Below are 24,333 nucleotides of genomic sequence, written 5' to 3' on the forward strand. Positions count from 1 at the left end.
AATTCCCTTTATAATTCCTGTCCTTCCCTGTACTTCCTGAGAGTGGGCAGGGAGGACTTAGTTCCACCCACCAAGGGGAAGGTAAAGAGCCCTCACTCTCAGGTCCAGAAAGAGGCCAATCTGCCTCACTACAGGAACTCATAGGTCCAACATGTTTTTCACTAGAACCAGGGTGAAGAAGAGATGTATCCTGGCCCCAGCCCTGTTTTGCCACACAAGGGATTGGCTCCTCGAACATGTCTCTGCAAATATTGGTGTAACTGTTGGTTTGACTTCTTTTATTGACCTGGATTATATGGACAATGTCGTCCTCTTTGAGCAGGATGCAAACAACCTTAAAGACACACTAGAGAACCTTGAGCACGTGACTGCTGCCTTGGGCTAAGGATTTCTTGGACAAAGACAAAGTGTGGCGCAAAAGTTGTGATAGAAAACATCTGTGCTGCCAGAAAAATTGTGAAAGTACTGGATGATTTCATCTATCTATGCAGTAAATTGTCATCAAGTGGGTGCAGCCAGTCAGATATCTTAAGGAGAATCAATTTAGTAGCCTGCAGTCAGGGCAGCGTGCAGAGCCCCCTGCCTGCCCCTACGTGTAGGAGCCAGAGGGAGGACATGCCGCCGCTTCCGGGAGCGGCTTGAGGTAAGCACCTCCTGGAGCCTGCACTCCTGACCCCCTCCTGAGCCCCAACCCCTGATCCCCGTCTTGCCCTCTGAGCCCCTTGGTCCCAGCCCAGAGCACCCTCCTGCACCCCAAACCCCTCATCCTCAGCCCCACCCCCTCGCCACACCCCAACCCCCTGCCCCAGTTCAGAGCCATTTCCCACACCCTGAACTCTTAATTTCTGGTCCCACCCCAGAGCCCTTACCCCATCCAGCACCCCAATGCCCAATTTCATGAGCATTCATGGCCTCCCATACAATTTCCATACCCAGATGTGGCCCTTGGGCCAAAAAGTTTGCCCACCCCTGCTCTAAAGTATTACATTGTTTTGTTTTTGAGTGCACTTATGTAACAAAAAACCCCCTACATTTGTAAGTTTCACTCTCATGATGAAGAGATTGCATTAAACTACTTGTATGAGGTGAATTGAAAAATACTATTTCTTTTGTTTATCATTTTTACAGTGCAAATATTTGTAATCAAAAATAATATAAAGTGAGCACTGTACACTTCGTATTCTGTGTTGTAATTGAAATAGATATATTTGAAAATGTAGAAGACATCCAAATAGAACTGATTGAATTTGTAGGCTCTAAAGTTTTACATTGTTTTATTTTTGAATGCCAGGTTTTTCTGTACATAATTCTACATTTGTAATTTCAACTTTCATGATAAAGAGATTGCACTACAGTAAATGTATTAGGTGAATTGAAAAATACTATTTTTTTTTGTTTTTTCAGTGCTAATATTTGTAATAAAAATAAATATAAAGTGAGCTCTGTACACTTTGTATTCTATGTTGTACTTGAAATCAATATATTTGAAAGTGTGGAAAACATCCAAAAATATTTAAATAAATGATATCCTATTTTTAACAGTGCAATTAATTGTGCAATTAATCACAATTAATTTTTTTAATTGTTTGACAGCCCTAAAATCATGTAAATGGAATTATTACAACAAAATTGTAGAGAGGATTATAAGTGATGAGATGCGATGGGATAAGACAATAAATTACTCAACAATAAGCACAATTTTGTTCTTTAAAAAAAAATGGATGAGACCTCAAGGAGAGCAGCAGAAACTGCAAACAAAAAGATAATCAGATATGAGGTTGAAGGAACCAAAACAAGCTGTAAATTACAAGTGTGGAGTTGAAAATGTAAATCCTCAGTTAAAAAGGATTTAAAACTGAATCATGGACTATATGGCACCATATGTCTTTCAAAAAAAGAAAAGAAGTACTTGTGGCACCTTAGAGACTAACAAATTTATTAGAGCATAAGCTTTCGTGAGCTACAGCTCACTTCGGATGCATCCGATGAAGTGAGCTGTAGCTCACGAAAGCTTATGCTCTAATAAATTTGTTAGTCTCTAAGGTGCCACAAGTACTCCTTTTCTTTTTGCGAATACAGACTAACACGGCTGCTACTCTGAAACATATGTCTTTCAGTATACCTCCCAACATGCTTTGAGGGCCTCTATTTAGATTTATGCAGTGCATTAAAAAGCACCTATCCAAAGTGCTAGATATCTTGCTATATATTAAAAATGCAGTAATATTAGTGAAAACAAAGCAAACCCAGTAGCTTCCCCCAAACTGAAAAAAAAAAAAAAATCTGACCTCAGCTACAAGTTCCAGCCCTTTAAAATATGGCTTAGCTTTAAGGGCCCAATACTGATCCTATTGAAGTGAGTGGAAATTTTACCACTCATTTCAAGCAGAAGCTTAATCAGGTATGAGGCAAGATTGGATAGGAGCATAAGTAGGCGTACACACGCATACAGCCAAATATCATTCTAAACTAAAAAATCAAAAACAACACATAATGCATTGGTCACCTGTAGCCAGGTCACTCCAAACCCAGCATCAGACTCTGCCTCAGTTTCCCATTCATCAGAGCTGTTAGGTCACTTCAGTGACTTAGCCCTCCAGTTAATCCCCTTAAAGGGCCAGCTCACCATTTGAGATCATCACAAGAAACTCCCTCCGGATGAAAGAATCCAAGGATGAGACCCAAAGATAAAACAGTCATTATATAATTTGAGTTTTATACATTGTAGCAGAAACAAGACAGATGAGCACCACTACCTTTTTACTCCTTAGTATACCAATAGTCCACCTCTTTCAGGATTTAATTGAAAGTCCAACGTAAACCCACAGCTAAGACTTCCACCCTAGACTCTTCCAGTAGCCCCTTCCTCTGAATGACTAACCTCTCCAGGGCTCAGTTGTCAGTCTGACTCTAACCAGTTACTCTTCCTCTAGTATGCAGGTGTTGCTGTACCCTTTCACAGGCTGGCAGTATAGGGGGACCTCCTCCCAATCCACTATGTTTTGTCAACCCTGGAACTCTTAAACCACTAGGCTATTTGCCCCAAAGCCTAAATTTTCCTCATCTTTCCGTCTAGCTCTTCTTCCAAAACACTCCCAGCTGATGGACCACTCACTCTTTGGTCTGCTCTCACTGGAATGCCTGTCTCAGATCCATTCCCATTTAAAGCACAGGTTGCGTTTATATCTGAGGCCTGGTTTTTAGTCATATGGGTCCAGGTCCTCAAAGGCATTTAGGCTCCTAACTCCCACTGATTTCACTAGAAGTTAGGAGTCTAAATACTTCTGAAGGCCTGGGCCTCTATACCTGAGTTTTATACATAGTAGCCGAAACAATAGTAGAAGGATACCACCACCTTTCCCCTCCTAAAATCTGGCCCTGTGACAGAGTGCTAAGTATGAGTCAGCACTCGATTCACAGCAGCTCCAAGCAGGCAGTGCAGGTTGGAGCTAAGAAGAGCTGTGCCTAATTTGTGGGTGGGCAGGGTAGAAAGGCTAATTAAGCCATTAGCCAGAGCCCACAAATAGGCATAGGAAGGAAGTAAAAAGAGGGAAAGCAGAGATCGCTTGCTCTCCCCTGCTTGTTAAAGGTGCTATGTATGTTGTGAAGGTCGTGGGACTCATTTATAAATAAACTGCACAAGGTGTTAGAACAGCACAAAGGTCTCTGGGTAGTTTGTTGACCGAGACAGAAGCAGGACCAAGGAGGGCCTGTTATAGACCCCAAATATTAAAATTATGGCATTTTCTAGATTGTCACCTGAATGAATGTTTGGCAAGTTGTATTTGACATATAAGAATGGCCATACTGGGTCAGACCAAAGGTCCATCCAGCCCAGAATCCTGTCTTCTGACAGTGGCTAATGCCAGGTGCCCCAGAGGGAGTGAACCTAACAGGTAATGATCAAGTGATCTCTCTCCTGTCATTCATCTCCATGCTCTGACAGAGGCTAGGGACACCACTCCTTGAGACTCTTGTTAGTAATTCAAGCCAAAGAGAACTGCACCTCTACTGGCTATGCTGAAATATCTACAAAGGACAGTACTGGATAGAGAATCTGGAGAATTGCACAAAATCTTCTGTGGGAGTTATGCACACAAAGAGATGCAATAACAGGCCCTATTATTTTTTGTGCTGTTGGCTAGATTTAATCACACCAATATCAAAGATAAAAGATCATTTTATTAGTCTCTCTCTAGAGAAATGTATAGCTAAATTGTAGGGAATTTGTTTCTATCATCTATCATTTTTTAGTGTGGAATCAAAGCCCACAGTAAATTGTCTGATTTCCATTTAACTTTACAACACTAATCCCTGTGGATATTAGTGTCCCATAGGGCCTAATCCTGCAATGGGATCTGTGGAGTCACTTACTTCGATGGGGCTTTGTGTGGGAACAAGGGTCAGCCTGCAGAAACCCTGTTGCAGGACTGGATGCTTTGTTTGAACTCTGAAGATCTTATTTTTACTAAGTTTTCCTAGATCATTTAGCTCAATAATACCTCTAAATTCCCATGCAGCGGATAAAATTTTTGCATTAAATTGCAAAGGCAGCATGTTGAAATAACAGTATAATGTTATATTTATGTAAGGCATTTCACACAGCAGGAATCCAGAGAACTTTACAAACATTTGTACCTGTACATGAATTGTTTCTTCCACTGGTGAAATGTGGTAACTGTTTAATGAACACAGTGCACTAAACAGCAGTTTCAGCCAGAAAGTGAAGAAGGATGCTCATTCAAATTGAAATGACAAAGGAAATTTAAGTAGGCAGAATAATTATCCAAACTGGAATTTGGCCAAGATGCTGCTATGCTTGTGATAAGTGCCATGGGATCTTTAATGATCAAAAGCTGTCAGGACCTCTGTTTTAATTCTCATTAAAATTATGTCAACTCACTCCTTTTCATAGTCTCCTCATAGCACCATTCTGGTGCACTGGCTCATTCCTTAGGACTTGGCTACACTTGTGAGTTACAGCACAATAAAGGAACCCCGGGCGCACTAGCTCACTACCTGTCCACACTGGCAAGGCATGTAGAATGCTCTGACTCTGCAGCTACAGCGCCGCTGGTACTCCATCTCAGCGAGTGGAATAACGTTTACTGTGCCCCCGCTGGAGCGCCACGGCGCCAGTGTGGATGAGGTGTTGCATTACTGCGCTCTGATCAGACTCCGGAAACATCCCATAATCCCCTTAAGTCAAGTGGCCACTCTTGTCATTGTTTTTGAAATACTGTAGGAATGTGGATATGACCTTTGAAAGCTCTGTTTCTGACAGCCGGCATGCTTATCTGCTCCGAGACAAAGCAACCATTAGTATGAAATGCTGTGTGTGAGAGAGAGAGGGGGTCTGCTGCTAACTGAACTTACAAGACAACATGCTCTATCTCCCCCCACATACACACAACACACTCCCTGTCACACTCCAGCCCACCCTCGCCCATTTGAAAAGCATGTTGCAGTCACTTGCATGCTGGGATAGCTGCCCATAATGCACCACGACCAATGCTGCTGCTGCAAGTGCCACAAATGTGGCCATGCCAGTGCGCTTGAAACTGTCAGTGTGGACAGACTGCAGTGCTTTCCCTACTGCGCTCTACGAAGGCTAGTTTAACTCAAAGCACTCTACATCTGCAAACGTAGCCAACTCAGAGAGAAGAGTGCCACCTAGTGAAGTACCAAAACCAATCTTGGATCACCCTGGGTTTTTCTTGAACATCTCTCATCTAAGAACTAACATTATTTCATTTTTTAGATCAAAGACCAAGAGGGCTTAAATGATAAACAGGTAACTTAAATCTAAACTGCTGTGCTCAAAATAACAGTGTAATGTTGAAAAAAACAACAACCGGAGATGTAACTAGAAATCAGAGATCAAATAAAAATCTATGATGCCAAAAAATAGAAGATACATCTAAAAACCAAGGATCAAATGAAATTCATCTAGCTAGAAACAGAACAGAAGAAAGCAGAAGATTGCTCAGAAACATAGTATAGTAACGTTTGATTGAAGTTACTAAAGGAATTGAATGTTTTTACAGCAGGAGAGGATATACATACATATTTATTGAGTTGTGAACTCAGATACAAAGAAAAAGAGGAATCTTGAGAACCTGTAATGTGATTAGGTGGAGATGAAGCAATTAAATTATGATTTTGAAAGGAACTAGTACTTTCAGGGGAACAGGGAAGGGTTCGCTGTGCTCAAAATAACTATGTAGTGTTGAACAGCCCCCTCATCCTACCCCCCAAAGATGTAACTAGAAATCAGGGATCAAATACAGTGCTTGTAATATACTGACTGATACAAAGTTAGACTAGAAAAAACTGTACATCATGTAAGCAGTTTTCCTGCCAATCAAGATTACAGTTTCCAATGAGAATAATTTCAGATTTGGGACTGTGTGTTACTTTTATACTTACTTAATAGGCAATTATTTAGACACCAATCATTCTCCAGGTATAGGTCAGTATAATGAGATGCTTAGCTACAATAATTGTTGCTCATATGCCCAGAGTTCAACTAATTAACAGATCTGAATTGTAATGTAGTTTTCCATTTAGGTAATTGGTAGTGATATTAGGGTTTTTAAGTCTTCCTCTGAGGCATGGAAAAATGCAGTGGATGGGTCTCACACAATCAATTTCCTGTAACTGCAATGCAGTGGGTATTGGTGAACCTGCCTATCTTCTGCCTCTTTTTATTTATCCTTTCTAGCTATTGTATCTTTCACAGTACAGAAGAAATGGTAAAGGTGTGTGGCTGGAAATGTCAGTTCCTTTATTAGAAATCCGTATATTTATTGAAAACTGGGTACTTGATAGCAGGGCCACAGTAGGAAGCTGGGCTGGAGGTACATTTCAACTATAAATACTAAAGACCTATTATTGAGATTCTGATATTAGCCTAACACCATCTTAGAACCCCAGCAAGAGTTGGGGTCAAGCAGCATGTTAGCCCAGATCCTCAAAGGTATTTAGGCATCTAACCAATGGGACTTTAAAGGGTCCTTGCAGGAAAAGGCTCTAAGGTCTACCCTGATCCTGAGCAGTGCTGAGAACCACCAGCTCTTATTTAAATCAATGGGAATTTGGGTTGCTCAGCACCTCTCAGGATCAGTCTGAAAGGACAAATGAAAGGACAAAAACAAAATCACATGGTTCAGAACTATGTAGCCTTAAAGTTTGCCTCTTGAAAAGTCAGTTATAGCATTTTCAGAGGGGAATAGCACATTCCAGAGAGCACAGTGGTTTGAGATGACAAGAGGGCATTTGCTGGGTGAGGGAAGTACTTGGCCTTCAGCCTGGTTCCTTGCCAATATGCACCTAACCACCAGGTGCCCTGTCATGTATTATTCTTCACATGGCAACATTGGAGCTGGTCAAAAATCAGAATTTTCAATCTGCAGGAAATGTCAACATTTCAAAATTATTTTTCATCCTGAATCAAAACAATTAGTTGAAATTTCTTGTGAAAGGACAATCCTGAAATACTTCATTTCAGAAATGTCAAAATGTTTCAATACGGTTGAAATGTTTTGTTATGTTTGAATTGTTTCATTTAACTTTATAATTGGCTATCATATCATATTATCAAGTCAAAATGATAAATTCAAAATGAAACACATCATCCTTATTGAAATGAAACACTTCAACCTCAGTTAAGTGAAAATATTTTGATAACTTCCCATCTAAAATTTTGACAAAATCAATATGTTCCTGTGAAATGTTTCTATTTCCTTGAATCAGCATTTTCCAATGGAAAACTGTTCTGTCAGAATTTTTTTGGCCAGTTCTAAGTAATAAATCTTATAAAACAAAATTAAGAGGGAAGGAATCTGACTAGCTAATGAAATCGCTGTGTGTGCATCCAACTTCAAAGTTCAGGATCAGGACTTATTATCCTGTTGTTACAAAAATGTAAGAGCATTTTCCCAATATCACACTTCAGGAAGTTCAGTTGTCCTAGATAACCACACCTCTGGGATGGATGATGACACTTGGCAATCTGCCTAACGCCTCAGGCATATGCTATTATCCAGAATAACTGCACACCTACTTGTGTTATCACTTACATGCACACATTAGGAGGGCCTGGAAATCTCTAATCTGTGGGTAATGTATCGAGATGACACAGTGTGACAAGCATATGTCTCTTTGCAATCTAGGGCAAAAAATACAATAGGAAAGATTATCCTCAGTTCTTCAGTTGGGATTTCCAGCTGGTGCCTGAGTGGGATTTCAGGCAGAGACAGCATTAAGTGGTGCCTTGTGTCCTCAGAGAGTTCACTGACAGCAGAAGAGGAGACCCTTCCCAGATGAGCAGCAGACTCAAATGACAAAAAGAGTATGAATTTCCTTATGCATATTTAAAACTGCAATAAAGGTCACTGATTTGCCATCATCTTCATAAGCACATCAGTATTTATAATCACAGGGAGGAAACATCTGCCTCCCCATCAGGTTTTTGAAAGATGCAATTGAACAAGTAGTAACAACAAGGCCAGCTACAACATGGATCAATTCCCTTTGCTTTTTGTTGTTTACTCTCTCTCTCTTTTTTTTTTAAGTTTATTTTTAAAAACATTATTTTTTTCATGGGACCTTTAACTTTGTGCAGACAGCCCCCTGAAAACCTTGAGAGTGAGTGAGAGAGACACAACAGATCAAACCACTAGTAAAAAAGCAGAGTGAGAAAATACTATTTTTTCCTCCTTTGTTTAGTAAACTTCCAGTTGAAAAAGCGAAATGTACCCATCTCTTTATCTCCCCATGCTAATGGTGTCTGCATACAATTCTCGAATGTAAATCTTCTTTATAAGGTTAGAGAGACAAAGTGGGTGAGGTGTTATATTTTATTGGACCAACCTTGGTTGGTGCAAGAGACAGTTCTTGACTAGTTTCAGAGTAGCAGCCGTGTTAGTCTGTATTCGCAAAAAGAAAAGGAGTACTTGTGGCACCTTAGAGACTAACAAATTTATTAGAGCATAAGCTTTCGTGAGCTACAGCTCACTTCATCGGATGCATCCGATGAAGTGAGCTGTAGCTCACGAAAGCTTATGCTCTAATAAATTTGTTAGTCTCTAAGGTGCCACCAGTACTGAAGTGAGCTGTAGCTCACGAAAGCTTATGCTCTAATAAATTTGTTAGTCTCTAAGGTGCCACCAGTACTCCAGTTCTTGACTAGTGACACTAGAGTGAGAGAACAGGTGTAACAAGCAAGGAGGAGGGCGGTCGTGTGTGTGTGTGTGATAACAAACCCCAAGGTGCCAGGGCTGTCCTCACCTGCTGCAGTGGTGGCCTGGGCAACCACAGGTGTTCTGGCTCCTGCTCATGTCCCAGTTTCTCCCGAGAGAAGAGCCTGAACACCAGTTGCTCCTTCCTGCCATCTCCTCATCTTAAGGCTCAGGCATTAGCTGCCCTGGAAAACAAAACCAGCGGCCACATGCGTTATCCCCCTCACCCCCATCAACTCTGGCCGAGGCTGCAGGGAGTTGGAAGCTCTGCCCTTCCCCCATCCTCTGCCTCATTAGCTTGTGACACAGAGGGGGCCAGCTAGTCCCACCCCCTCCCCTTCAGGTCCTGGTCCCGCTCCCAGTCCCTCCCCCGTCTTCTCGCGCTGCTGGTCCCGCTCCCCTCCCCCGCCTCGTGACACGCTCACCCGCCGGCCGGGCGAGGAGAGCGCTTCCCCGGGCTGAGCCGGCCCTGCTGCCGCAGTCGTCATGGCTGCTGACGGGGTGGACGAGCGCTCCCCGCTGCTGTCCGCGCCCAGCTCCGGCAATGTCACCCCCACCGCGCCGCCCTATTTACCGGAGAGCAGCCCCCGAGGTAAGTCCCCACTCCAACCTGCGCGGGTTGGGGGTCCCGCCGCGTGGCCCGGCCCGGCCCGGCCCGGCCCGGCCCGGCGGGGTTCCTGGGCGCGCCCCGCAGGCGGGGGTATTGTCTCGGCGGGGGGCGGGCTGGGAAAGGCGGCACGATGAGTTTGCAGCGTGCCGCATTCCCGGCGTCCCCGCAGCTGCCATCAGCGCATTGTTCCCGGCGGCGAGCCAGGCGTGCAGACCCGGGCGCGCATCGCTCGGCAACCGCTGCGAGGCCGGGGCAGGGTGTGTTTGGCGCACACATTGTTCCCGTGCCCTTGAGAGGCTGGTGCTCGAAAAACCAACACGCAAAACCAGGCAATCTGTCTTGATCTCCGTGGAAAGCCTTCTCCGTCCCCTCCCTCCCCGGGCCCATCTGCTGACTTGGGGGGTTCCCTGTTCCTACCACCCACGAGCAAGTCATATTTTTTTAACCTCCCGTCAGATCTCGGTAATTATGGTTATACTGAAAATCGTTTTGGTTTTTTGTTTTTTTAAATCTGGGTGGGATATTGCATATGTAATTGGTCTTCATTTAAAAATCCACGCACCTTTTGGTGCTGCTTGTGAAGCACCTCTTAGTGAAAAGTGACACCGAACTTCTTGTGGAGCTGATAGTACCTTTCAATATCTTCTGCTTGAGTTGTCTTAAGAGGAAATAATGCTGGCATTAATATTAGGCTTCGAGAAAACCGCGTCTGATTTGTGCCTGACTGCTGACAGCTGCTCTTGATGGGACTGCATTGCCTTGAGGAGGGGGACGGGTCCTTGTTGGGCCTTGAGACGAGCAGGCATGTGTATAGTTTAATGAACAATAGGCTGAAGGAGGAAAGGAATAAACAAATGGCAGTTTCTCAGGTAGAAAAAGTAGTCTCACTTTCTTTATTGCATGGACTTGGGCAGCAAAGAAAAAACTGAGCAACAGTGGATAATGCTTTAAAAAAAGACGGGGAGAGCATGTTTCTGGCAACACTCTTCACATTTGAACTCTCTCTTTTTTTTTTTTTTTTTAAGCTAATTGTTCACAACTGTAGAGCAGGCTTGAACAAGTATAGTTATAATAGCAGATTCACATGTTAGAGTTTAAAAGGTAAACTATTGGACTTTAGTCCTGCCATTAATTAGAAGTGGGATTAAACCAAAGGATATTTTAACTGTGAATAACTAAATTCAGTATGGTTAACTGTAAGAGACAGAATCTTACCTGCAAGCATATCTTAAAGAATCAAACCGGAACAAATAGAAAAAAGACATAAAAAGACCCCATTTAATTCCCAGTGGTCATCAAAGCCTTGTATCAGTAGGCACCAGGTGGTGGAATTCTAGTCTGGTGGGCAAACTGTTACTAGAGAGTAGCTCTCTGTACAGTAGCATCTATACTGAATAAAGCAGGGTGGAATTTGATTTAAATCACTAGTCAGGAAGACCTGATTTAATCATGGATTTCTGCATAAAAGTGCATTCTTGTTGGTTGTTATAACCTTAATACATATTCTTCACAACTCAGAGATAGATGTAGGTTTCATTTTTAGAAGGTACACACTATACATTTTAAAAGTGATTTATTTTGAAAACTTTTCAGATTAGTTTTACAGCTATATTAGAAAATGAATGATTGTTTGGTTATTTAATTTACCAAAGGTAATTGAAGCAGATAGTCCACCTCCCAATGACTTCATAAATATCTCCAATTCAACAGGTTAATCATTAATATTTGGAGGATTTTCTCACCATGCTTTATTAGGAGGGGAACATTACCAGACAGACATTTAAATTGATTTATTTAACTAAAACAACAGTGTTATGTATAATGGATTTTTTTTCTTCAACAGCAAACATTTAATACTTTAACAAAGCAAGCATATGAATTTTTGAATTTAAACATTCAAGTTTTTTAAAATCAGGTTTGTTTTTGTTAAAATTGTTTTTAACTATAATAGTTAAATGAAATATTTAAAAAACAAACAAAAATTAAATTAACTATATCAGCCAGGTCAAAATGAGAAACTTAAAATATTGGCTTCTGCAGGTAACTCGGTCGTCTTCACCTTCATTTTTCTCTTTGTTCATAATCTGGAAAAGAAAAACAAGCTTTCCTGCTTTTTCAGGTCCCGAACGATTTCTCAATTTGGAATGAATTAGTCCAAAGGAAGAAAATATTCTTTCTACACTGGCAGAAGAAGCTACTGCTGTTTAAAAGTGAGATTATCACTTCAACAGTCTCTGAATCCAAGTGTTTAAGTGACTTCCACCAGTTCACTGGTGTGACTTTCTTTAAAACATCATCAGCAAACATATATTTCTTGAATGGTTCACCCTTAGCCCGGAAGTTTATTATAGTTGGCATTATGGAGGGATGATTGCTGGAAGTCCATGTCATAGCCAACTTCTCTTCTTCAGCAGTTAAGGTTTGACCCTGGTACCAAGTATTGAGAATATTTGGAAGAAAATGAACTGGAGATAGTGCTTGTCCCATTCGTTTTTTTTTTTTTTAATGCTTGTAATTTAACTCTGAAGTCTTTGGTTAGAAGGTGCATCAATGAGCACTGCAACTGTATGTTATTAGCTTGGGACTTTCTTCTAAATTTTTTCTAATCTTGGATACATTTGCAGCATTATCCGTGACCAAGCTGCGTACTAGACTTTTGAATTTTTTTTCACAGTTTGTTATAGCTTTTACTGCTACTTCTTGAAAGTATTCTGCTGTGTGTGCATTTCCTGATGTATCAATTGTTTCTTTAAGGAAGACATTCCCTTCTTCTGTTGTCCCATAAGCACATGCAACAGGATCGTTGTGGACATTGCTCCACCCATCAAGACTCAGGTTAAGGATTTCACCCTCTAAATCTTTTGCACACTGCTCAATTTCTCGTTCATACACTTTATCCAGCAATTTGCCTATGACATCTGCTCTGTTGGGTGGACTGTTGGGTAGACTTTTGGGCGGACTGCTCTGTTGGATGGTCTTAATGACTGAACCATGTTAATGAAGTGTGGGTTTTCAATCATACGGAAAGGAGAGCTTGTTGCATAAACAAACCGGGCAATTTTTTCTTCAATTACCTCTTTTTGTAATCTGCTGGTTCTTATCACAGACTTATCTATGGCTGTTTCTGGGTGAGGGAGATTTTTTTTTTTTCTTTTTGCTACAGGTTATGTACTGTGGCTATGTGACATACATAATGTGATTGAAACACTATCATTGGCAGATAACTCTGAAACTATAGAAAATGATGGTGATCTTGAAAGTTGATAGTCTTCAGAATCCTGTATGTTGACGATGGATTCTCCTAAACAAAATAAGTCAATGCAGTTATTTAATTATTATTACCATACTGCTCATTTAGTATTACTCATTGCATTCACTGACACTCGGTACTACTTTAAAGGTGAAATTGTAAAAGGAAGATCTGCTTATTTCAGTTATTTTTTTTGTCACTACTGCATCTAAAATGATAGTACCACAGAGTAACAACTATTTTTTGCTCAAACATGAGAATTCAGGAATAGTCCAGAAGGAAGACAGGTAGTCCTTAAGAAAGAAGTATGAAATAAAAAAGTTTACCAACCTGAAGATCCTGCATGTTCAGACGTGTTCCTTTCATCATCATCATCATCATCATCATCATCATCATCAACGCATCTTCCTCCTGAGAAGGAACACTTCTCACGATGTTGTTTCATTCGGGCATCCAGGCCTTGCATTTCTTTGTTGCACTGTTCGCATTTTGCATTCATGCCTGTCTTACCCACAGGTAGAGGAACTTCATTAAAATATTCCCAAACTGTAGCTCTTTTATGGCTTGCTGCCATTATAGGTTTTCCTTTCTAGTGAGAGACTGGTATGGTAGATCTCAAATCAATGAAGGCTACACTCAGAAAGACCTCAAGACTTTTGTAATATGCTTCTCAAACAGTTTCACTTTTGTTTCTATTGCCTGTCCCTCCCTTGTCGCATTATTTATCTCCAGACTTCTTCTCCTTGTCCAGATCTATTCCGCCCCCAACAATCTTCTATTCGTTGAACTTTTTGAAACTTTGCAGTTTTAGAGAGAGGTAAGGGATTGACTCTGGGTACACAAATTTGCAGAGGGACAGTGGGGTTGAGGTCTGTTATTTCTCACTTCTATTTATTTATTTATTTATTTAAAACATTTTTGCTGTTAAAAAGCATGTTGTCTCTGGAGACACAAATCCGCAGTTTAAAACTAAGCATCTCTGATGCTTTTAATAAGTGTCTTCTAGACTGAGCACTGAGTCCCATTGGGTAGATATAAAGATTAACCTAAATAATCTATACAGAAGCCCCTGGAACCCCATAAAATTGGTTCCCGAATCCATGAACTATTGGAATTCATTTACAAAACTTTTCTTAAACATTGCATGAATATATTGTTTCATTCTGTAGAATTAGAATTTATAATCCGTATTCCATGATGAGATATTTTTGAGCTATAATGTATCTTAATTAAAACTATCTTTTAGATATTTTTCCCCTCAAAAAGCATTTTATCAAAAAAATCCAATTCAAATAAAAAAAATCTGATTTTTTAATTTATTTTTTAATTTTTTTAAAAAAACATTGATTTTTATCCACCCTGAAATAAAGTAACTAACACATCATTGCGAGTTTGGTTTTGCAGGTCACACACAAAAAAAGAAAGTTTGATACAGTAGGTCATTGACTCGTGAATCTGGGATCCAGATTAATGCTGTGTTAAACTCTCTTTCATAGGAGTAAAAAATTGGCCTGTTGGTAAAGGTTGAATGTTCAGTAAGAGGGAATTAATTTTTACTTAAGAAAGTAACTTAAATTTGGAGCTAGGATTAGTAATAAACCTGATCTAAAATTAAATATAATTATGAATCTATGGTTTACAAAATACATTGGTATAGATGTTTTTTAAACTGGTTAAACCTCTTGAATGAAACAAGGTCAGAAAAAGCTCAGACTGTCAAAACTAATTGAGATTAGTTCAGCGTTAGTGGCAGCATTTAAAGTATGAGGTTCCAATCCTACTCAGGCTGTCTTTAATAGGAGCAGATTTGGGTCTCTATTTTTACCAGGCTTGTTACAAATTTGGATCTCCGGTTTTCACGTACAGATTAAACAGTATCTAAATCTAAACCAAAAAGTGATTTATGTGAGAATACACTGTAGATGGTAGTACTAAAGAAAGTGGACAAATACTACAGGGGAGCAAATATATATTTTGTATACAGTAATCTTTAAACTGTCAGAAAATCAGGGCTGGATATGAAAATGTAGCTCTGCTATGCTCTTGATTAACATTAACCATCATCTAGCATTCTTAATTACACAAACGAGTAACACAGGCCTCAAAATAGAGGTCATGGAGGTTGCATTTTCTTTCCCTGGGATCTAATTATGCCTTCACTCCTTATATTTATAACCTCCTTAGCTTTAAAGTATATAGGTTTTCAGGCATTTTGAATTCTCATATTCAGTTAGTTTTTTCCTAGGAGTCTTTGTTTTGTAACTTACTCTATGTACAGTTCAGAAGTATTTTGAAAATGTGATTATTAATTATGTAATGGGAATGAATCAGAGCAGTGACTTGGGTTAGAACCTAGATATAAGCCTATGTTGTAGCACTTTTCTTAAACCTGGTTCTCATGACAATTGATATTATTATTTAATAGTGTCTATGATGTCATCAGTGAAAATTTCTAAGAGAGCCCAGCACTTATATTTCATGTTCAGGTGGTAGGAGGAAGCAACAGGGTTGAATGATTTTGACGTGTAATATTTTTATTAATACACTCTATACTCCTCCCATAGAAAAGGTGCAGAATCCATGTGTTAATAGGTTCCTTAAGCATTTTGTTGTGCTAAGTATATATGCCAGATTGCCTGTAAAAGTCACTTACATGAAAGTCAAAATTATTTGTTTTGCTAGTACGGCTTAAAGCAGTGTTTCCCAAACTTGGGACACCGCTTGTTCAGGGAAAGCCCCTGGCGGGCCGGGCCAGTTTGTTTACCGGCCGTGTCCGCAGGTTCGCAGCTCCCACTGGCTGCGGTTCGCCGCTGCAGGAAGTGGCGCGGGCTGAGGGACGTACTGGCCACCACTTCCCACAGCTCCCATTGACCTGCAGCAGCGAACCGCGGCTAGTGGGAGCCACGATCGTCTGAATCTGCGGACCGGAAGGTAAACAAACCAGCCTGGCCCGCCAAGGGCTTTCCCTGCACAAGCGGCCTCCCAAATTTGGGAAACACTGGCTTAAAGGAATAGTGAAAATTTGCTGGCATACAGTATATAGGCTAAGTTGCTGTAGCTTCTCTACCTCAGTTACCCTTGAGGAAGGCAAGTTGCTAGTTAAAAATAAAATGTATAATCTATGGCTGCTGCTAAACTATATAACTATAGACTGCACTGTAATGTGTAACACACAAGGGGCAGAGTTAAGGTTGCACATTCTGTAATCTGAAACTGTTAAGATACACACTGCTAGATAGGCTGTCCCATACACCTTAGGAGACCTCCTCTCTCTTCTATGTCTTAGGAGCTGCAGCGATGCTGAAGCAGGAGTTCTTCAGTGGTGAGGTGCCAAAAGTAGATCATGGGGGAGCACCCAGTGGATCGCACCTGCTGGTTGAGCAAGCAAGAAAATCCATAGATCACTAGGGCCCAGCAAGAGCGCAGGCAGTGGAAAGAAGGAGACGTTCCCACCTTCTGCTTTCGCCCCCTTTCACCTAGCACCCAGTCAGAGATCAGTTCCTCTGTCCCTACCCACCCTTGGTTCTAGGCGTAGGGATGTGGTGTGCCAAGGACCATGGAGCTTGCTTTCTAACCCCTCAGAGCAGTGTCCCCTAGTCTCCAGAACTGAGTGCAGGGCTGCACAGAGGTTTTTTGGGGGTAGGGGCAAAAGCTGAAATGGAGGGCTCCCACCCTTTCAAAAATCCCCAACGGTGCAAAAACACTGAGGGGAAACCTGGGTGGGGAGCAAGCAAGCCCACCCTGCAATCCCCTCATTATGGCAGCTCCTGTCCCATGGGACTGGGTCCAGCTCCCTGCTCAGCGGATTGTGACCTGGAGCATGGAATTGCAGCGCCACTCTATTTGGCGGCCTTTTCAAACAGAGGACCTGGGGTACTACCCCTTTTGCCTCCTGCCCTGTCTGAGTACTTTAAATATTTGGACATGTTCTAATTAAATACAGTACCCAATAGATAGTACACGGCTGACTTATTCCTTTAAATTGGAGAGGATGTGGCTTGGAGATGTAGCAGCACCGCTTTTTGGGGGGGAAACTTCTTCACCTTTGCTCCTAGCAATCTGTATATTTTTCACCTAGGCTAGCAGGCTTAGTTTTCAGGCTAGTAGATGCTGGATGCACTTTTTAAGTGCTGGCAACGTCTTAATTATGTTCTTATTTATGAAGTCTTCTAAAAGGAAGAACTGCCTTTTTAATAATGACAGGTTTCAGAGTAGCAGCTGTGTTAGTCTTTATCTGCAAAAAGAAAAGGAGGACTTGTGGCACCTTAGAGACTAACAAATTTGTTAGTCTCTAAGGTGCCACAAGTCCTCCTTTTCTCTTTAATGATGAGGACTGTGTGCCTGGTAACACATCCCCAGGGCTCAATGTGATGCATTGGAAGCACTGATAGGTAGGGAGCATCTTCTCTTCACACAAGCAGCAGGGCAGGATCTCTCAAAAGCACACAGAGTGTGGTAGGGATTGTTATATCTCAGAAGGGCCTGTTTTGTTGACTTAGGGAGTTGGAAATGCCTATCCCACAAGTGTGCGTGCTATGGCAAGCAGAGAGTAGGCATCCATATTCCTACTGATATGAGCAGCAGAATACATTATAGAGAAATAATCCAGCAGCATGTCTATGACAGAGGATGCATTGGGCTGTGGGTTCTACTGGCCAGAGCAGGATTTAGATTATAACCTCTTACTGGCAGTTGTTATTCTGCAGTGCACATTGAGGGGAACCTTCTTCTGGACCATCTCCCAGTCACTAACTGCTTGTCCCTAACCACCTGTCTGCCTTATTTTGTGGACCCTCATCAATGGTTCTGCAGACCACTGGATGGCTGTAGACCAGGGGTAGGCAACCTATGGCATGCGTGCCAAAGGCAGCATGCGAGTTGATTTTCAGTGGCACTCTCACTCTCCGGGTCCTGGCCACCAGTCCGGGGGGCTCTGCATTTTAATTTAATTTTAAATGAAGCTTCTTAAACATTTTAAAAACCTTATTTACTTTACATACAACAATAATTTAGTTATATTATAGACTTGTAGAAAGAGACCTTCTTAAAAACGTTAAAATGTATTACTGGCATGCGAAACCTTAAATTAGAGTGAATAAATGAAGACTTGGCACACCACTTCTGAAAGGTTGCCGACCCCTGCTGTAGATTGTAGTTTGAGAGGCACTGAAATAGAGCAATAACTTCTTTTTCTCAACGTATTCTTGGTTACCTCCATATATGCCTCCCCCTTTCCATGCCCCTTTTTAGGCCCAAAATCAAAGCACCTACCTATGAGGAAACCTGGATGCAGATCCCTTTGGAGATGGTCTCTGCCTTTCTGAATGTCAGGCAGAGGAAGATTTTCAAGAGTAATGTGAGATATGGCTTCCTAGGAAGCCAGTACGTTACCACATCCACAGCATTCCTATCCTGGGGAGAAAGGGACCCACCTCCTAGTTTGAACTAGGATATTCTGCATTCTGCTGTTAGAGCATTCTGTTGTCATTGCTGATCTGATGTAGCTGTTCATAGAATATCAGGGTTGGAAGGGACCTCAGGAGGGCATCTAGTCCAACCCCCTACTCAAAGCAGGACCAATCCCCAACTAAATCATCCCAGCCAGGGCTTTGTCAAGCCTAACCTTAAAAACTTCTAAGGAAGGAGATTCCACCACCTCCCTAGGTAATGCATTCCAGTGTTTCACCACCCTCCTAGTGAAAAAGTTTTTCCTAATATCCAACCTAAACCTCCCGCACTGCAACTTGAGACCATTACTCCTTGTTCTATCATCTGCTACTGAGAACAGTCCAGATCTATCCTCTTTAGAACCCCCTTTCAGGTAGTTGAAAGCAGCTATCAAATCCCCTCGTTCTTCTCTTCTGCATACTAAACAATCCCAATTCCCTCAGCCTCTTCTCATAAGTCATGTATTCCAGTCCCCTAATGTTTTTTCTTTTGTTAGAAGTATTATTGAAAATGTAGCTATAAACCATAATTTCAATACAGGAATCAGATTTCATTACATGTGCTCTGAAAAGATCTATGGCTTGTAAAAACAAGACTTGCTGGAAATGCCTGGATATCAGGAATACTAGGCCTACGCATATGAACTGTTTTACTGCTGTCAGTATATGGTATCTTACAAATGCCACAAATATTTAGTCTGAAATTCAGACTGTTAAAAAAGCCATCTATAAGGGCTACATTAATGTACTTGGAAAGCTGTCTGCATTTCTATTAAGAGTTCATGACTGACAGACTCGTAACCCAACTAGGGAATCTGTTTGTCTTCTCCTCACAATATACTCTTTGCAGAAATTTAATTCCTGGTACTGATTTGTTTTTGGAACACCTCTAAATGCATTTTTTTAGCACAAAGATTATAGCCCCAATATTTCCTTCATTTTTGGTGGATATTTTTGCTTAGTTCACAATAAGCCTTGTTGTTCTAGCTCAGATGTGAACATCTTGTCCAGTGCCATTCTAAAAGATATTTATAATTTATCCTGATTTATTGGAAGTAGCTGATGTGGCAGGATACTAGAATCTGTGCTGTTCACCTGGGAGCCAAACAGCTCTAATATGGGGCTATAGTAGCGATTTTTTCCATTACAAGTCTTATTTGACCAATCTCAAGTCTCCATCAGACTTCTGCTGCAGTGGAAGAAGATTGCTGCTTGTGCTGGCTTCCATCAAGCATAGCTGCCAATATTTAAAAGGGCATGCAAGGACAGTTCTCCAGGCAAACAGCAGTTCTGTGGGCTGGTAGGCTCCCAGACACTGGGAACTTTTGTGTGCATTCTGGTGATCTCCAGAACTTAAAGTATTTTGCAAACAATTGTCACAGCACAATAGCTGGCACTTGTTGCCACCCTTCTTTTATGGAAGGAGAAAATGGGGCAGAGATTACAGCCTCGCAATGAATTGCTCTTGGGGCTAGGATTAGAAGGCAGGAGTCCCTTTGTGACTCTTCCCAGCGATACCCAGGATTGGGAGGCACCTTGCTATCACCTGCCCTTAGCATGAGGAAGCCTTGTCTGTATCTGGCAGGGGCCAGCTCCCAGCCACAGGCAACACCTTCACACCCTTCTCAGCCTCTGTGGACTCTGCTCTCCTTCATGCAGGCTAGCAATAGGCACACTCCAATCCCTGAGTCCTCCAAGCTTCCCCTGTGGTGTCCAGCCCCATAACCACTGGACACTCACAGAATTAGCAGGCCCACTGTTCCCAAAGGAACAGTACACTGCAGCTTACTACTTACATCTTGGAACCTAGCTTTGCTTAAAACACAGCATTCGGATACGTTTAGAGAGAGAGTAAATATAACAAAGAACAGAGATTCAAGTGATAGCAAACAGAAATATTGGCAACAAAGGGTTACATGTAAAATAAAACCAGAACGTGCATTCTAGAAACTAAGCTTAGCTAACGTGATGCCCTCTTGTCTAATAAGGCACTGCTTAACCAAAGTCTTTCACACAGCATTTTTCCACCAGGAAAGTCGAGATCCTCTTTTCATGGGACCAAGTGTGCTGGCAGCTTTCCTCCTGATGAAGGATGCCCTTGCTTCTTTCTGCACCCCTAGATATATTAGACAGTTTTTTATTCCTAACCTATATAGGGCCCTACCAAATTCACAGACATGAAAAACACGTCAGACCGTACAATCTGGTCTCCCTCCGTGAAATCTCATCTTTTGTGTGCTTTTACCCTGTACTATGCAGATTTCACAAGGCAGACCAGTGTTACTCAAATTGGGGGTCCTGACCCAAAAGGGAGTTGCAGGTCGTCACAGGGTTATTTTAGGGAGGATTGTGGTATTGCCACCCTCACTTCTGCACTGCTGCCCTCAGAGCTGGGTGGCTGGAGAGTGGCGGCTGCTGACTGAGGGCCCAGCTTTGTAGGCAGCAGTGCAGAAGTGAGGGTGGCAATACCATACCATGCCATCCTTACTTCTGCGCCGCTGCTGATGGTGGCTATGTCTTCAGAGCTGTGCTCCTGGCCAGCAGCTGCCGCTCTCCAGCTTCCTAGCTCTGAAGACAGTGCCGCCGCCAGCAGCAGTGCAGAAGTAATGGTAGCAGTACCGCAACCCCTCTACAAAAAGAAAAGGAGTACTTGTGGCACCTTAGAGACTAACAAATTTATTTGAGCATAAGCTTTCATGAGCTACAGCTCACTTCATAAATAAATGCATCCGATGAAGTGAGCTGTAGCTCACGAAAGCTTATGCTCTTATAAATTTGTTAGTCTCTAAGGTGCCACAAGTACTCCTTTTCTTTTTGCAAATACAGACTAACACGGCTGCTACTCTGAAATCTAACCCTTATGTGTCACTGTGGTTTCTACCAGTTTGCATCCAAGGATCCTTGGGTCTCCCCTTTGTTCTTAGTTCTCTTCATAGCCTGCTAGATGCGATGCCTTTTGTTACTGAGCTAGCCCTTCTTTGGCTACAGCTTCCTGCTCAATAAATGAGCCAGCTCTGCGGTAGGCAGCTTGCCTGATGCTGGAAACGTATTTATGGGAGCAGTAGTAGCAACAGCCCAGACACCACCACCTGTCTGATTTTTCCAGCTTTCAGTTATGTACAGTTTTTCGTTTTGTGTTTTTGTTTTAAATTACACTGATCTATTTACAATGCGCGTGCAGTAGAAAGTATTGCCAGTCTCCAGACTCCAAACGTATTTACTTTGGGTTCTTGTGGATTACGGTATCTGGTTCTATCTCTACTAGTAGATAGTCTTGAACTGAGAAAGTGGAGAGTTTTACTTGTCTCCAAATATAGGCATGCTCAGGCATTAATCCAGACGGTACTGCAGTTCTTCAGAAAACAACCAATTATTAAAATATTCTGAAGTTACTCCAAACTTCAAGAGTGTATTGGTTTCTGCAAAGGGTGATGGCAAGGCTGAGTTTCTGAAAGTAAGCCTATCCTAAATAATGAAGGGCCAGATTCTGCTCTCAGTTGCACTGATGTAATTCTGGAGTAACTCCATATTTGTCAGTGGGGTTACTCCAGTATTTTGCCAGTGAAAATGATAGTAGACTTGAGTCTGAAATTTACAAAAATTATGTTTTGTTTTATTTTTACATGCATGCACCCAAAAATGCAAATAAATTGAAGATCTTGGGTAGCTTGTGTGTAGGCTACACAGCAAAGAAACAGACTTTAACAGCATCTTAGAGGATCGTGATTTCTCATCATGAGGAAATATGTTGTAGGTTTTTTGTGTACTTCAGTACCCTACCTGCTCACAAAAATGGAGGGAAAGAATGAGGTATAGCATTAGGGTTTCCAACTTCGTAATATTTAAAAACCAGACACTCCAGCAGGAGTACCAGCACCTCCCCTGCCCTGCCTCTTCCCCCAAGGTGCTGCCCTGCCTTTTCCCTCCAAGGCCTCGCCCACCATTTGCTCCTCTTCCCCCGTCTCACCCCCAGGTAGGGAGGAACTTGCCTGTGGAGCTGGGGCTGGGAGTTGCAGGCACCTGACACAGGTAGGCAGCCCCAGCTGAGTAGGGTTATCAGGTGTCCGGTTTTCGTCCGGAACACCTGGTCAAAAAGGGATCCTGGCAGCTCCAGTCAGGGCTGCTGACCGGGCCATTGACTGTCCAGTTGGCGGCACCGCATGGTGGGGTTGGCAGGCTCTCTGCTAACTGCCGCACCGTGTTGCTCCTGGGAAACGGTCGGCATGGGGGCGGCCAGGGAGTTCCGGGTGCTGCCGCGCCCTCAGGCATAGCTCCCATTGGCCAGGTCAGGGCAGGGGACGAACTCATGCGATTTGTGAGCGCTCAGCAGGTGGCTGTTGATGAGTCGTGGCGCGTGCCTCTCCTGCTGCTGCCGGCCCTCTTCTCCTCGCTCTCCTCCTGTGGCTGGGCTTGAGCTGCAGCATGTGCCCTCGCTGCCTTGTGGCAAACCGTGGTGTGTCGCCCCATCACTGGCACCCAGGAGTTTGAGATATGTATCTTTGTCTCCAAGTGCTGGGAATAGGGCTGCACCCCCATCCTCCTCACTGCATCCCTTCCCGTCTCGTCCCATCCCCCGCATCCCTATCTCTCGCACCCCCATCCTAACCCCCCCCGCACCCTCATTTCCCTGTCATTGCATCCCTCCCCGTCCCATTCTTCCCTGCCTCCCACACCTACCCATCCCATCTCTGTACCACTTACAGCGCTCTCCCACCCATCCTTTCCACCTCCCAGATCTGCCACCCAGTGTTCTTCACCCCCCCACAACCCTGCACCCCATTCACCTCCATACGCTGCTGCACTCCCATTATCAGACACCCCTGGTACTCGGACACTCCTGTGCGCCCCACATCCTCATGCATCTGTAGCTTTATACCTCCTCATCCACCTCACATACCTCCCACACCCCCTCCTCTCTCCTTCACTGCCCCCTCTCCCCCTCACTCTGCTCTCGTCCCTGGCCTCTTTCCCTTCCCATCCTCTCTCCTCCACCCCCACCTCCACCCCCCTCATCTTTTCCCTACAATCCACTCTCCTCCCTTCCTGGCTGGATGATTTAGGCAGCCCCTGGAAGAGTGGAGTCCTCCCCGGCACCATCATAATAAGAGAGAGAAAATAAAAAGGCAATAAAACCAGACAATAAAACTCAGCCAGCAGCCTGGGGCCCAGGCAGAGCAGAGCTCTCTCAGTGCCAGCAGCCAGCCTCCGACCTCTTCGCGCTGGGACACGACCTTAACACCGGGTATTTGAATGACACATTCCATCTCCCATGTTCAAACTGTTGCAGCTCCTGGCCTTCTCCTGCTGTCTGTTTGGACCCTGCAATGAAAACGAGCACGTGAGCGAGGTGGAGGAGAGCAAGCGATGGAGGGAGGTGGGATGGAGTGAGTGGGGGCGGGGCCTCAGAAGGGGCAGGGCACGGGTGTTCGGTTTTCTGGAATTAGAAAGTTGGCAACCCTGCGGCTGAGTAGGGGGTTGGTGCAGGTGATGACCCAGTGCCTCCCCACTCCCCTGCCCTTGATAACTGGACTTCGGGTGTTGGATCAGTAGATCTGACCGGACTTTCTGGTTGAAAACCAGATACTTGGCTACCCTATATGTCTCCACAAGCTAAAACAAACTAGTAGAACTAAATTTGGGCCTGTCAGCTTTAATAGCCCTTTAATTCTTTCCAGCAGCTGCTGCTTTGCTGAGCACTGCTTTTTTGTAGGAATATGATGCGACTCTTGGTTTCTTTGAAACATTTGTTGTTGATTCAGCTGTGAGCTACTGTATAGTTTGTTG

General features: G+C 42.9%; 1 protein-coding gene across 4 annotated transcripts in view; it reads left to right on the forward strand.

The window, feature by feature from the left end:
- Nucleotides 1-9,437: 9,437 nt before the first annotated feature.
- PIP4P2 (phosphatidylinositol-4,5-bisphosphate 4-phosphatase 2) overlaps nt 9,438-24,333 on the forward strand; it is a 60,912-nt gene continuing 46,016 nt past the window's right edge. The window contains exon 1 of one of the 4 annotated variants that reach the window (XM_038393351.2): nt 9,438-9,834. In XM_038393351.2, the coding sequence (XP_038249279.1) occupies nt 9,729-9,834 (106 nt within the window). In that variant the 5' untranslated portion in view covers nt 9,438-9,728. The remainder of the gene's footprint in view (nt 9,835-24,333) is intronic. The other 3 variants (XM_038393350.2, XM_038393349.2, XM_038393352.2) reach the window with 3 other exon arrangements.

The sequence above is a fragment of the Dermochelys coriacea genome, chromosome 2 (genome assembly GCF_009764565.3).
Source record: "Dermochelys coriacea isolate rDerCor1 chromosome 2, rDerCor1.pri.v4, whole genome shotgun sequence".
Taxonomy (NCBI): domain Eukaryota; kingdom Metazoa; phylum Chordata; order Testudines; family Dermochelyidae; genus Dermochelys; species Dermochelys coriacea.